The sequence below is a fragment of the Ovis canadensis genome, chromosome 2, assembly GCF_042477335.2.
Source record: "Ovis canadensis isolate MfBH-ARS-UI-01 breed Bighorn chromosome 2, ARS-UI_OviCan_v2, whole genome shotgun sequence".
In the NCBI taxonomy this organism is placed as follows: domain Eukaryota; kingdom Metazoa; phylum Chordata; class Mammalia; order Artiodactyla; family Bovidae; genus Ovis; species Ovis canadensis.
In genome coordinates, this window is record NC_091246.1 from 142,256,087 (window position 1) to 142,271,202 (window position 15,116).

At 39.8% G+C, this 15,116-nt stretch overlaps 1 protein-coding gene across 11 annotated transcripts in view; it reads right to left on the bottom strand.

Moving 5' to 3' along the window:
- The window catches only part of RAPGEF4 (Rap guanine nucleotide exchange factor 4), a 328,969-nt gene that overhangs the window by 37,095 nt on the left and 276,758 nt on the right, over window positions 1-15,116 (bottom strand). For all 11 annotated transcript variants that reach the window (XM_069577204.1, XM_069577197.1, XM_069577198.1 and 8 more), the window contains 2 exons: window positions 1,860-2,010; window positions 64-152 (listed from right to left, as the gene is read on the bottom strand). In XM_069577204.1, coding sequence (XP_069433305.1) covers window positions 64-152; window positions 1,860-2,010 — 240 coding nt within the window. The remainder of the gene's footprint in view (window positions 1-63; window positions 153-1,859; window positions 2,011-15,116) is intronic.

Below are 15,116 nucleotides of genomic sequence, written 5' to 3' on the forward strand. Positions count from 1 at the left end.
TGATTGAGAGTCAGCAGACACTTACTTGGTGAAAGCTCACCCCAAAGCCAAGCCCTTCCTTACATTTGCTTGACAATCTTCTCCAGCTCAGGCAGTTGCTCCTTGAGGGCGGCAAGCATCCGGGCATCATCTGATACAGACACATAAAACTCCTGTAATTGGCAAAGGTCACAGGCTTTTAACAAGAACTGCAAAAGGTATGTAATTCTGCAAAGAGCAACAAAGACATGTCTCTATGTCATCTGCCTCACTAGCATCTCCATACCATGGTTTCATGGACTAGGGACAAATAAGAAAATGTTACAGCATGTCTAAATTCAACATGGCAAGTGAGAAAAAAATTTTGGAAACTGGAGAGTGATGCATGCGTTCCATTGTGAGTATAATTAATGCCACTGAATTGTACACTTAAGAATGATTAAAATAGCAAGTTTTATGATTGCTGTGTTCTACTACAATAAACAAATTTAAAAAATTTAAATCGCAAATGAAGTGTTTATATGATATTTATACAGAAGGCAAAGCAACGCAGTGTTCTGGAATGGGTTATTTTATAGTCTTTAAGGGCACTTCTTTCACCTCAATATTTTTTTCAAGGGAATTTTAATATTTATTTTGAATATTATTTTAGTATTTGTTGTTTATTTAATATTTACTACTAGTCGTTGTTAACTGTTGGTGGTAAAAGTATAGCTGTGGTTTTTAGCACTGCACCGAAGTTTTGTGGAGTTTATGTCACTAACTCAGGACTCTTCACTGATGTCTGGGATGGTTCCACCCACTGAACAGCAGTATCCGTGCCCTGCTTTGTGCAGGGGCAGTGGGCTCCCCAGCAGAAGCCGAGAGCTGCGGCAGCAGCAGCAACACCATCATTCTGACTCATCTGCAAAACGGTCCTTTACTCGAAGCAATGGGTAGAAGCCATAACCCAATGACCCATGTGGCTATTATTCCTCTACATCTTCAAAATTTTTCATTCCATAGTCTTGAGGGACTCTCATCATCCACCTTTCCTCCCAGCCTCGTTTCTCTGCCTGCCAAGTGATATGACTAAAAAGGAGTGAGTGGGGATGTTTCCTTTGGACAATTCATTCTTAAACAGACTGTTTGTTGCCTTTTGCCTGCACAGAAGTAAGGTCCTCATCTCAGTTTCTGAGGACAGAGTGAATCGTTAAGGATTAAATGCTCAGGTCACTGGTGTAACGTGGGCTGGAGCCATGGGAAGGAAAAGGAAGTTCAGCTTAAATCAGTGTTTACAAAGTACATCATGGCCCTTCAGAACCACTTCATGGGCCTAAGAATTCTTTAATAAAGTTATCTGCTCCACTGTACTCAAAAACATCACCATGTGATCTAGTAATCCCACTTCTAGGAATAGAACCAAAAATAGACCTATTTGTACAAAAATGTTCATTACACTGCTTTTCTAGGAAGGTAAAAAAGGAAATGATATATTCAACAATATGGGAAGAAATAAATATATCTGTGGCATAGCTACTCAAAGGCCATTAGAAAATTTTATTAGAAAGACTCTACTGACATAGAAAAATCCTTACATAAAGTAGAAAAGGCATCCTGTGAAATGATGGGTACTATGTTGATTATAACTACAGAAAATATAACAAAGCAACTAAATGAAAATGCATCAGAATGCTACTACCAGTTACTGAATTAGACTGGCAGGATAATGGATGATGCTTTTCTTTATACTTTTCTGATAGTACCTTTCTGATGAATGAACATGTTAACAAAGTCTAGAATTTGCACTTACACTCTCTCTAGGGAAGCTGCCATGCCTGTGGGTGGTCCCTGTATTGTAGGACAAAGACACACTCTTGGAAGGGATGATCCCCACATACCTCCAGGAAAGCCATGGCCACGTCATCCTCTTGTAGGATGTCTCCATACATGGCAGCCCACTGCAAAACCAGGCGGATGACTCGCCTCTTGTTGTTGAGGGCATAATCCATTTTCTCTTGTTCTGTACCTTGTGAAGGCTGTGCATGGTAAGTACCACGGAGTCAAGGAAGAATATCCAGCCATTTCACTTCACTACTTTTACAAGCAAAGGTAGAATGACAGATCCCAGCTCCAGGAAGGCCTTTTGGACTGATGGAATTTCTTCCTTGGGCCCTCAAGCAAAGCCCCACTTGCCTAAAAGTTCTGGACCAAATGCATACAAACCCAGCAGACTTTGCCTTGATAGTAGCCCAAAGAATTAGACTTGCACGGCTCTACTTGGACTTGTGTGTTGATAAGGATTCTTGTCGCGCCTGTCTTTGGCTCTCATCATATTCCGTGCCTGCCCTTTGCACTGCCTTCACTTCTGTGGGTGGTAACGCTTCCTGCTGTTGGACCTGACCAACTCTCTTTGGCTCCCACAATTCTGGACACATCTCTATAATCCCTCATTATATGCACTTCAGTTAAACCCTTACAAGTGGGTCTCTGGTCCTTCTGGAACTGTGACTGATATAAAAAGTATATGGGAAGTTAAGCGAGGCTGAAGATGATAAACTCACTGAGCGTTAAGATGAGGAAATCTTCCTACTATATCCGTCTTCTGGTGAGGGACTCAGACACACTTTTTATGCATCCTTTCTCTTGTTTAGAACCATAATTTAATTCACATTGGCTTTTCATGCATTAATGGCTAGTCATCCTAACTATAAACTCTTTGAGGCTAGGTTAATACATTATTCTTCTTATATTCTGAACCATGCCTAGCACACTGATGCTTACATGGAAATTTTACCGATTAATACAATAGATACTTGATAGAGTGTCTACTCTGTGTGTCTGGTGAAGGTCCTTGCTCTCAGTTGACATTCTTCTGTGGATTACAGTAGGGAGAACAGAACATGTGATCAAGAAAGATGTTAGATTAGACATACCATTCCCTTTTCAGTGATTTATAGTAGTTCATATTATAGACAACTCATTCATAAAACAGTTTCCTCTTTTCACCTGGCACTTGCACACAGAGTACCTCAGTTAAGCCCTACTTTATAGTCTTGTGATGAAAGACATTGTTCTTTTTCTACAAGTTAGCAAACTGACAGTAAAGGAGTGTGAACGACCAAGATTACATTGTGAGTTTTAAATCCAAGACTGGTTTTAAATCCAAGACCCCGAATTCCAACTAGTTTAGTCCCCATTACACAATACCGCCATGCCTCATACCTGGCTGCAAGACTGAGCATGTCCTAGCTTACAAGCATGACTTAAAAGACACCATAGAAAACTGTCCCGTGGCAGTGCTATACCTGGGAGCTAAACCAGTCAAGGGCCTTTTCTAAAGGGACTATAAATAATGATCAAGGCAAATGACAGAATCTTAAAGCAAAAGTTTGCTGCATGTAAATGGGTTGCAAAATGGCTTTCATAAATTGAGCACGGGATTCACAAAAAAAGAAAATTGCTCAACCTGTATTGCTACAATTCTCTTTGAGCTTACAATAAAACAGGGAAGAAAGATCACTTTATGTGAAAATTATTTCTTTTCGGATTAACCCTTTGATCTCTTGTTTGTAGGCACACATAACTCAGTTTTTCTTTCCAAAGAATTGTAATGCTGGCCATTACATTTTAAGACTTTTTAGAGTGCCTTGTAGTATAGTCAGGCGCATGGTGGGTACCAAATGGGTAATTCTTGGCTGACTGAAAACCATGTATTCATTCATCTACAAGTCAGTAAGAGAGAGAGAGACTCTTTCCTACTTGTATGAGGCTGAAATGTTTGAAATATCAAAATGATAGCAAGATGATATAATTCTAACTTTCTAGGTTACCTTGACTTGGATCAAGGAAGCAACACAAACACTTGTGTACTGGATCCAGAAACATCAGCTGCACGCCTGTGGCTAACCTAGAGGGACTTAGTGTAGAATGCCTAAATTGTCATTGTCTCGGTGGGTCAGGCAAAGATTCTTCTTGTCTTCTCTCTTGCTGGGGAAATCTGTCTTTTGTCTACAGTAAAAGATAGAAGAACACAACTGGAAGGATTAACATGTTTAACACTTCAAATGTGTGTAGAGCATTACAGTTTATAAGAAATATGTTCAGTGTGCTTACATGATCATGTATAACGCTCTCCACAAACCTGAAGGGTAAATATTTACAGAGGAGGAGACTGAGGGTCAGAGAGGACTTCTGCCCAAGGTTGTTCAGTGAGTAAATGGCAGGGCTTACAAACCCAGACAGGGCTCTTTCCATTATCGCCACCCCCATGGCCCAAACAGTGGCTATAGTGATGACACACTAGTGCTTGGGTTCATGAAATTATTAGGAGTAACTGCATCTGGGAAGCAAAAATCCTAACAGGAGAGGTTTCTTCTTCTCTTTTCCCTCTCTCTCCCTTCCTTAATTTTTTGTTGAATTCCTAGCTTTCTAGAGATGACTTAGCTGGTCCACTCCTGAAACCTGATACTAAGGCAGGCTGACTGCCTGCCACTCTTCACGTATACTCCATAGCCTCCTGGAGCTAGAATTGACTGAATCCAATCAGTTGGATTGGAAGATCCAGGAAGAGGCTTTCCCTTTTTTTCTTGTGAAAGTTATATATGTTTGCCTCTGGAAATAAACAAAAGGAAGCATTGATTTGTTTCACAAAGGCTACCTTTCCTCTTTCAGGTATTTATTTACTAAGATGGAATGGGATTTAATAGCACTTTTATAGCTGAATCCTGATATGTGCTCAAGGATTTGGCCCCTCCACAGACAACATACTATTCTATTCATCAACAGTCTGCTGAACCAGATTCTCAGAGGACACAGACAGGACTTTACATGTAATTGATTAGATGGTTACAGGTGAGGTACTGGGGCTTCTGTTTATCCCCATGACAATCTATCCAGGTGTTTAGAACATTTATGTGATTTTTAGGTTTTATTTAACTCCTACAAAAAACAAGTGGAGAGAGAAAACTATATTCTCTTCAGATAGTAATCAAAAAATAAAGAACATCTCACCAGGCCCTTGTCTCAATATGATATCAAAAATGCACCCTAACAAGAGTAACATTTCAAATATAGTCTGTTCATAAATTCACATACATCAGAAAGGCTGCAAAAACCATTACTTTTTGTGGTTAAAGCTGGAGTCATAATGTGTTAACCATTTGATGGAGAAAGTCTAATGTGCAATAAAAAGCTGAGTCTTCTCTGGCACAAATAACAGTTTAAAAGGATTACTAATGCATACCACACACATTTTTAACATATGAAGGACACTATTAAAAATACATACTTAGCTAATGTCTATGTCAAGAGTAGATTAGTAAAGAATATAAAATACATGATAATCTAATGATTTATTATCAAGAAATACATGTATAGAATAAGAGTAAGGTCATGACCCATAATATCATGACAGCTGGATTCTGGTAAGAAGCAATATGGCTACTCGAATTCATGGGGAAAAGAGTCACAGAAAGATAATATGGTTCTGGTATCTGATTCTCGTACCTCATAGAGTGCTAGGTTAAAGTCTGTAAGAGATTCTGGAATTATTCCCTGAATTGTTACTTTCAACACAATTAAGAAAAGGCCAGAACAGTCAAAGTGGCCAAACGCATCACTCGGATACTAAGGTGATTTCAGACGATTCACAGAATCATAGAATCTGAGTTGTAAAAGTCCTCTGATGTTTGTCTCCTTCAACTCCTCCATTTTAGAGGCAAAGAAACATGTAGAGTGAGGTGAAGTGATTGTTCTGAAACTTATCAATGGGATTCTTAGAACGAGAACTCAGTTCTTACCTCCCTTCCCAGTACTCTGTTGACTTCTCTATGTTATTGTGTGTCTAATGTTATTCTTTCTTTATCCAAACATATATTATGCAGCAGAATTAGGTGACTTAGCATTTTGTTGGATAACGGAAAAATCCATCTGAGATACAGAACCTATCCCCCAAAGCCCTCAGAGAAGGCAAAGCACATATAGAAGACCAAGGTTTAATGGTTGCAGCCTTCACGATCCGAGAACCAGGAAGGCAGGACCCCTCGGGTCTGAATAGACCCTCTCTGCTATAGTTTTAACCACTTCTCTTGTCCAATGCCTGTTGCTTTAGAAAAACGCTAAAATTACTGATGATTCAGATCCTAACTTGACATTTCTCATTATGGTAATAAGACCATTCACATCCAAGAGCATTAAATCAGAATCCTTCAGCAACATGGATGGACCTACAGATTATTATGCTAAGTGAAGTAAGTGAGACAGGGAAAGTCAAATATTATCACTTACATGTGGAATCTAAAAAAAAGATACAAATGATTTACATACAAAATTGAAACACACCCACAGACATAGCAAACAATCTTATGGTTACCAAAGGGGATAGAGGAATGGGGAGAGATAAATTAGGAGTTTGGGATTAATATGTGTGTGTGTGTATATGCAGTGTGTGTGTGTGTGTGTGTTGGTTGCTGAGTCATGTCCGACTCGTTGTGACCCCATGGACTGTAGTTCACCAGGCTCCTCTGTCTGTGGAGTTCTCCAGGCAAGAATACTGGAGTGGGCTGCCATTCCTTCTCTGGGGGACCTTCCTGAACCAGGGATCAAACCCGGGTCTCCCGCATTGCAGACAGATTCTTTACCCTCTGAGCCACCAGGGAAGCCCAATATATGTGTGTGTGTGTGTGTGTGTGTGTGTGCGTGTGTATATAAAATGAAACCTACTGTGTAGCACAGGGAAGTATATTCAACATCTATTAATAACCTATAATGGAAAAGTAACTGAAAAAGATTATATGTATATAAAACATGCTGTGCTAAGTTGCTTCAGTCGTGTCTCTTTGCGATCCTATGGACTGCAGGCCATCAGGCTCCTCTGCCCATGGAGTTCTGCCATGCCACATTGAAGCCGTATTCTTTACCATCTGAGCCACCAGGGAAGCCCAAGAATACTGGAGTGGGTAGCCTATCCCTTCTCCAGGGGATCTTCCTGACCCAGGAATTGAGTAGCAGTCTCTTGCACTGCAGGCAGATTCATTACCAGCTGAACTACCAGGGAAGCATATATATATATATACATATTTAAATATTGTTTTAGTTTCAAGTGTAGAGCAAAGTGATTCATATATATATGAATATATATTCATATATTCATATTCATATATATGAATATATTCATATATATATGAATCACTTTGCTCTACACTTGAAACTAAAACAATATTTAAATTAACTATACTTCAAAAATAACAAAATGAAAACAAATACAAAAAACAGAATCCTTAAGAGCAGGAACCATGTCTCAAACTCTTTGTGAATCTCTGCATTTCCTAATAAAGGACTGGGCACACGAAACATAAAAAGCCTCGAATGTTTACCTTAAACTATTCAATGACACTGTTTGGACTACTACATATAATACTATTTTCTTCATACTTCTCCCCTCCCCCGTCCACCCCAATCCACAGCTCTTTAAAGTGAAAGTTGCTCAGTTGTATCTGATTCTTTGTGACCCCATGGACTATACAGTCCATGGAATTCTCCAGGCCAGAATACTGAAATGGGTAGCCTTTCCTTTCTCCAGGGGATCTTCCCAACCCAGGGACTGAACCCAGGTCTCTCACACTGCAGGTGGATTCTTTACCAGATGAGCTACAAGGGCTAGGTAGCCTATACCCTTCTCCAGTGGATCTTCCCAATCCAGGAATTGAATCAAGGTCTCTTGCATTGGAGGCAGATTCTTTACCAACTGAGCTATGAGGGAAGCCCAAGTGAAAGTCACTCAGTTGTGTCTGACTCTTTGCAACCCCATGGACTATACAGTTCATGGAATTCTCCAGGCCAGAATACTAGAGTGGGTAGCCTTTCTCTTCTCCAGGAATCTTCCGGACCCAGGAATTGAACCCAGGTATCCTGCACTGCAGGCAGATTCTTTACCAACTGAGCCATAAGGGACGCTCTTTAAAGGGAAGCTCTTTAAAACTATCTAAATTATCTTTAATTCCATTTTGTTGAGATATTAAATACAAATCATAGATATATTCTAAATAACTTTATATTCAATGTCACCAGGTTAAGTCTACAACAAATACCAACTTCTGGCATATTTTTTATATAGAATATTTCACTTATTGGGTACTTAGTCTACAGGCTCACAGGCTTTTAGAATGACTAAATCTTCATTGAATCAGACCAACTCCTTTGACATCACAAAATCATGGATGAGGACAAACTGGATCTGCTTTCAACAAGGTATCTGGGCTGGGACTCAGAAGAGGTGAAGGCCACAGAGCCTTTCTACCCCGCCAACAGCAGGTTTAATATTCCATTGAGTCATTTTCCTCATGCCGGCTCTGCTGTTCAAACACTATAATTATTTCATATATTTTTACCTAGTTATTATCTTACTCACCACAGGCACCTGTAATTTTTCTGTATTTTTTTTTTTTACTGCTCATTTACTTATTCTTAATTCAGCTAATAATGGTTCTACGTATTAAAATTATCATGGGGAAAGTAAGTGAAAACCTCCTAGGATGTAGAGGCAGCAGATTCATTACAGCCTACAACAGGGAATAAAATATTATGTATACTTTTTGCAGTAAGTACATGCTAATTATGCAGCTATTTATAAAACACTTATCAACATTCAAACTGATACTCTTCAATGTTGTTGTTTTTTAAAACCCTGCTTTGCATGCAAGATCTCTGCTTGAAGCTGAAAACAAACTTTGGGGGTCATCTGCCCACTGACTCAACAAAGCTTTGCTATATTCTTTACCTTATGCTATATTCGTCTCGTGGTGTACAATCATTTGTTTTTAGAGGGGCAATATTTATAAGGGGCTTTAAGGTTTATAATGTACTTTCACACACATAGCCTTATTTGATCTTCACAACCTGGTGAGGAGGGTAGGGCAGGTATAATTACCCCTATTATACAGGCAGGGTTCAGGGAGGTTAAAGATAATTGCAAATAATATAGCTTATAGGACATAGGTTTTAAACACAGGTCTCCTGACTTCAGAACGCTTGTTCTTCCCTCTGTATTATGGGCCCCTTTACTACCCAGCTTGCCTTTTGAAGCACCTCCCCTCCCCCATCCTGAGCACTAAGTCTGTTCCTTCCTTGATGCAACATATGCCTGGGAACTCAAGTTCTGGAATTAGGCCACCTGGGCTCATCTTGCAGCTTCCCCACTTTTCTATGAGACCAGTCTCTCCAGCAGTAAACTTCCTAGGATAGCTGTTGAGGAGGAGATGAGGCAATACTGTGAACCATGTAGAGCATATCTCAGACACACCAGCTGCTCAGTTAAAGGTTAGCGAGCATCACTATTATGACCGCTCTACCTCTGGAAATAATTCAGAAGCTTGAAATGGGTGGTTTTGGAATTCTTCACAAGACCTGGCATTCCTGGGTTGATCTCTGTGATTAACACGGCTGCTCCTCTGTTTGTGGGTACCAGTTAACTTGGAGCTCACAGAAGCTCTTCCTACTTCTTATTTTCTTGCTCAGAATTTTTTTTCTCACTGATTTTCAGAATTCTCTGTTTTTAGAAGTCTCTAGTTCTTGGCTATTTTTAGTTTTAGGTAGTGAAAGTGAAGTCGCTCAGTCATGTCCGACTCTTTGCGACCCCATGGACTGCAGCCCACCAGGCTCCTCCGTCCATGGGATTCTCCAGGCAAGAATACTGGAGTCGGGTGCCATTTCGGGGGCTTGTACTAGTAGCAGAGCAGTTAGGACTTGGTCTAATGCAACACATCGCTTAGGTTCAAATACTGTCCCAACCCTTGTTTTTGTTGTTGTTCAGTCGCCCAGTTGTATCCTACTCTTTGCAACCCCATGGACTGCAGCATGCCAGGCCTCCCTGTCCCTCACCATCTCCTGGAGTTTGCCCAAGTTCATGTTCATTGCATCGGTGATGCCGTCCAGCCCTCTCATCCTCTGACGCCCTCTTCTCCTTCTGCCCTCGATCTTTCCCAGCATCAGGGTTTTTTCCGTTGAGTCATCTGTTCACATCAGATGACCAAAATACTGGAGTTTCAACTTCAGCATCAGTCCTTTCAGGGAGTATTCAGGGTTGATTTCCCTTAAGATTGACTGGTTTGATCTCCTTGCTGTCTTAAGGGACTTTCAGGAGTCTTCTCCAGCACCACAGTTCAAAGGCATAAATTCTTTGGTGTTCTGCCTTCTTTCTGGTCCAGCTCTCACAATCGTATGCAACCACGGGGAAGACCATAGCCTTGACTATATGGACCTTTGTCAGCAGAGTAATGTCTCTGCCTTTCAACACACTGTCTACATTTGTCATCGCTCTCCTGCCAAGAAGCAAGTGTCTTCTGATTTCATGGTTGCAGTCACCATTTGCAGCGATTTTGGAGCCTGAGAAGAGGAAATCTACCACTGCTTCCACCTTACCCCTTCTATTTGCCATGCAGTAATAGGGCCGGATGCCATGATCTTAGTTTTTTTTTTTTTTTTAGTCTTAAGCTGGCTCTTTCACTCGCCTCCTTCACCCTCATCAAGAGGCTCTTTAGTTCCTCTACACTTTCTGTCATTAGAGTGGTGTCATCCACATATCTGAGGCTGTTGATGTTTCTCCTGCCAATCTTGATTCCGGCTTATACCTCATCCAGCCCGGCATTTCTCATGATGTGCTCAGCATACACTTTAAACCAAAAGGGTGACAGCAGAGAGCCTTGCTGTACTTCTTTCCTGACCATGAACCAATCAGTTGTTCCATACAGGGTTCTAACTGTTGCTTCTTGACCCACATACAGGTTTCTCAGGAGACAGGTAAGATGGTCTGGTATTCCCATCTCTCTGAGAGTTTTGCACAGTTTGTCATGATCTACAACCCTTACTAGTAGGTACCTTGGTGCACATTACTTATCTGCTCAGTCTCACTTCCTTAACGTAAAAAGAGTACACATCTCCCAGGGTTAATATGAGGTTGAGAAAGATACATATAAAATATTTTGTAGAACATCTGATAATCTTTCAAAGTCATTTTCTTTGAAAGAGGATACTATGTTCATAGCATCATCAAACTAAGGCTTCTTATTTGAAATAAACTCTCATATTGCATACTTGCAGGAGTAAATTGCTCTCATAGTGACATATAGATCAAACATTTTTTCAGAAACCAAGTAAGGGACTAAAATGATAAAATTTGGCTCCAACAGAATTTAAGCTGACAATCTTCCTTAGAAATGCAAAGAATATTCCTAAAAACACGGCGTTAAGAATCTGATGCCCTTTTGTAAATCTTGGTTTACAAATTTTGGTTAGTGTTCCTCTTAGAGAATCCAACTCAGCTTATAAAGAGAACACCCCCAGATCATATTCACAAAGAAATAAGAGATGGATACTCTGCCTTTTCAATAAGGAAACCTATTGTATTTACTCTGTGTAAGGCAATTTTAGCTAAAACTTAGTGTTCAGTAAATATTTGTGGAATTATCTGAACAAAATGATGGAGTTTTATTTGCATATATTGATTTCAAAAGATCTACAGCATATACTGGTAGATGAAAGAACACATATGTTTAAAAAGCATGTATAACATGATCTCACATACATAAAATTATACATGTATATACTTTCTGAAAGATTTTTCATAATTCAACGATGAGACACCAGGTGAACTTTGTTCTCTTTTTCTGTAAATTGAATTTTTTCACAGTAAGAATGTTCTATTTTTAACGATGACCAAGCCATCTATATTTAGAGAAATGATATGCAAAAATTAATAGTAGAAAAGTGGCTTTGTTTGTTTAGTAACAAAACATACATAATTATTTAGAGTATGACCCATCCTTATATTTCAAAGCATATATCTAAACATATAGAAAAAAGACTGAAAGGCTACATATCAAAATGTTAACCATAGTAATACCTGGTAAGGTTATAAGGGGCGGGGGGTTAATTTTCTTTTTAAAGATGACCAGAAAATTGAACTGTATTTTAAGTGCAGATTTTAAAAAGATTAAAGAAACTAGAGATGAAAAGTACAGAAATTGAACAAATATAATTTAAGAAACTCATTATAAAGCACTTGTATTCATCAGGCCAAATCATGTCCCAAGCATATCTAATGAATAGAGTCTCTCTCATTAGCACATAAAAGGCCTGAAATATTAATGTTAAACAGAGTTCTACCATCATCTCCTATGCTAAAAGCAAAATTGGAGGAGACGCACAATGTGGATTAAGGACAGAAAGACGCCAGTGGCTCAGAGCTCAAGTCTTTTCTGTACTAGTAATTACCTTTCTCTGAGCAAATCATAATTTTTCATTATCCTAGTTTATTGATTTGGAAAAAGAGCAGTGAAAATACTGACTTCTTCATAGGGCTGCTATGAAAAGTCACACATATTAATAAGTACTTTAAACACACACACCAAATCAACGCACTTAATTTAAGTGCTTTAATGGAACGCAGTTAAGTATTTTACTATCCCTAAATCCCATAACAACATGGGTATTAGCCCACTTGTTCAGTTTTACATTCTAGCTCCCTGTCACACGAGGACATGGTGCTAAACAGTTTATAAGTGTTTTTTTTTTTCCCCTGACTGTTCATCTTCTATTTCTCCACTTTCTCTATTTTTCTTTATAGGCAGTCTCTGAAAAACTATTCAGTGAAGTGCTTTGCCTTCCTTTGACCAAGATATCACCCACCAGTCACCCAAGCTACTCCCAGGGATGTGGGAATGAGGCAAGGGCCCAGGAAGCTGAGCTGGTAAAGAATCCGCCTGCAGTGCAGGAGACCCCGTTTGATTCCTGGGTCGGGAAGATCCCCTAGAGAAGGGATAGGCTACCCACTCCAGTATTCTTGGGCGTCCCTGGTAGCTCAGCTGGTAAAGCATCTGCCTGCAATGTATGACACCTGGGTTCAATCCCTGGGTTGGGAAGATCCCCCAGAGGAGAGAACAGCTACCCACTTCAGTATTCTTGCCTGGAGAATTCCTCGGACTTTAGCCACCAGATTCCTCTGTCCATGGGGTCGCAAAGAGTCGGACTTGACCGTGCAACTTTCACTTTCACTTTAGTCTAGCAGCTGTTCCTTCGTTGCCGCCCGCAAGGTTCCTTTCTAAGGCCTGGGCTCTAAGGATTCCTTCCATTCTCTGAGTTACCCCATCCTTATTGCTTAAGTCAGTTACAGTTTGTTTATGTTACTTATGATTGAAAAAGAAGCTTATGTAAGGAAGCTATATACTATCTCTCTGGAGCCAAACACACTAGAAATTGAGTCCTTAACATGGTTTAAACACACGTAATACACATGATCTTCAAAGATACAGCCCTTTCCATTTGCCTGCCTGCAGCAGGATGCCTTCCTGGCCTCCCAGGCATTACAGGACAGTAATTCTTGTTTTATTCCCAGTATCTAAGGACCGGACTTAAGCTGTCCTATATGGCACCCACTAGTTACATGTGGCTATTTACATTTAAATTAATTGAAATTAAATAAAATTAACAATACAGTTCCTCAGTCATAGAACCCAATTTCAAGGCTAGTGGCTACTGGGCTGCACAGATACAGAACATATCCATCACTATATAAAAAAAAGTTCTATCAGACACTTTATTTGGTTTCAACAAATTAGGCCCACTTTTATTTTAGCCAACTGAAGCACAAATGAACATGTATCATGCAATAAATTTCCAAGAAATGTTTTGAAACTCTAAAGGATAAGCTTTTGAAAGAGTAAGTTGTGAAGGAAAAAAGTGCCACACCCCAGGCTTGGAAGCCTAACACCTGGATAAATCCTAGTTCTGCCACTTGCCTTGGACATGTTTGTTTTTGAAGCTCAGAATTCTCACTTTTAAATAAAACTGACACTAACCCAATAAACTCCTATAAGGATAAAGAGGTATAATATGGGTCAGTGGTGTCTAGCACGTAAAGAGTTGTTTCAAAACAGAACAGTTAAGAGAATCTGAGTTCTCATGTGGCAGGGTGTAAAGGGGGTGGTCTGAGGACGCTAGGTAGTGCAGATGGTACCCAACCATCCTGACTCCCTCCATCTCTGAGAAAAGTTAGAACTGGACATCACAGGCCTCCCTTGAGCCTACTGTCCACTTTTCCTGCCTTCGTCCCCCCTCCACATCGTTACCCACCACCTCCACACCTAGGCATGGCGCAGATTTCCCTCCGTGATCTACTTTCAACACAGAGGTCAATGCTGTGAATGTTCTCAATCAATTCTGAAGGAGAACAAACTAACAAGTGAAGAAATAAAAATCTGCGAAAAGACTATCAGCTTAGTATTTGGGGATCTGAGCTGTCAAGATGATATAACTTGGCCCATTACCTTCTCTCATCCTTCGTTTGGTTTTGTTTGCCTTAAGCTTATCAATATGCTAACTGTTGGGGAGAAAAAAAGTCTACACTCAATGGTGGTTTTAATTTTTCCTTCCAAAAATCTCAAAGGTCTAATAATGATTACCATGTATGAGCTAAAAGAGCACAGAAAGATCCTGAATGTGTTAATTTTACTTGAGAAAAACTGAATATGAGCCAGAAAGAGTTTATAATATATTTAAGTCTCATTAAACTGTCATTACTTGGAAGGATAGTTTCCAGGCAAATAAACACCCAAATCTCACTCTTGCAGCATCCTCTGAATAGCATATTCAACTCCAATCTCCTATTCTCACACCTTCTGTTGACTTCAAAGAGAATTATGAACAAGGAAATGAGAATCAGGTAGGGCAATTATAATTCTGAAAAAGGAAAACATGCCAACATTGATTGGATTGCTTAGAAAAAAAGAAAGCTATTCTCCTTCCATATACTTAGCTGCTCAAAAAGGCCAAAGTGTTTGGGGGCCTGCATTTTTGCTGCTTTAAAAATAAAGCAGAATTGGAAAATACACTTTCACATTCCCCCAGAGTTAAGCGTTCCACTCATTAATGATATTCACTTCTTTTATTCAGCTTCTGTCTTCTGAATGTTCCCTCTGCCAGACACTGTGCACCAGCTGGTCAACTCAAGAGACCACTGAAATGCTGCCCCCCAAATAAGCTCAAGAGCAAGTTACCTAGAGGAACCACCATTAGAATTTCAAGTTTTGTATCCTTGACATAAGTCAATGGGATAATAATAAAAACAGCCATAAAGGGATAAATATCAGTATCTAGAGGATAGG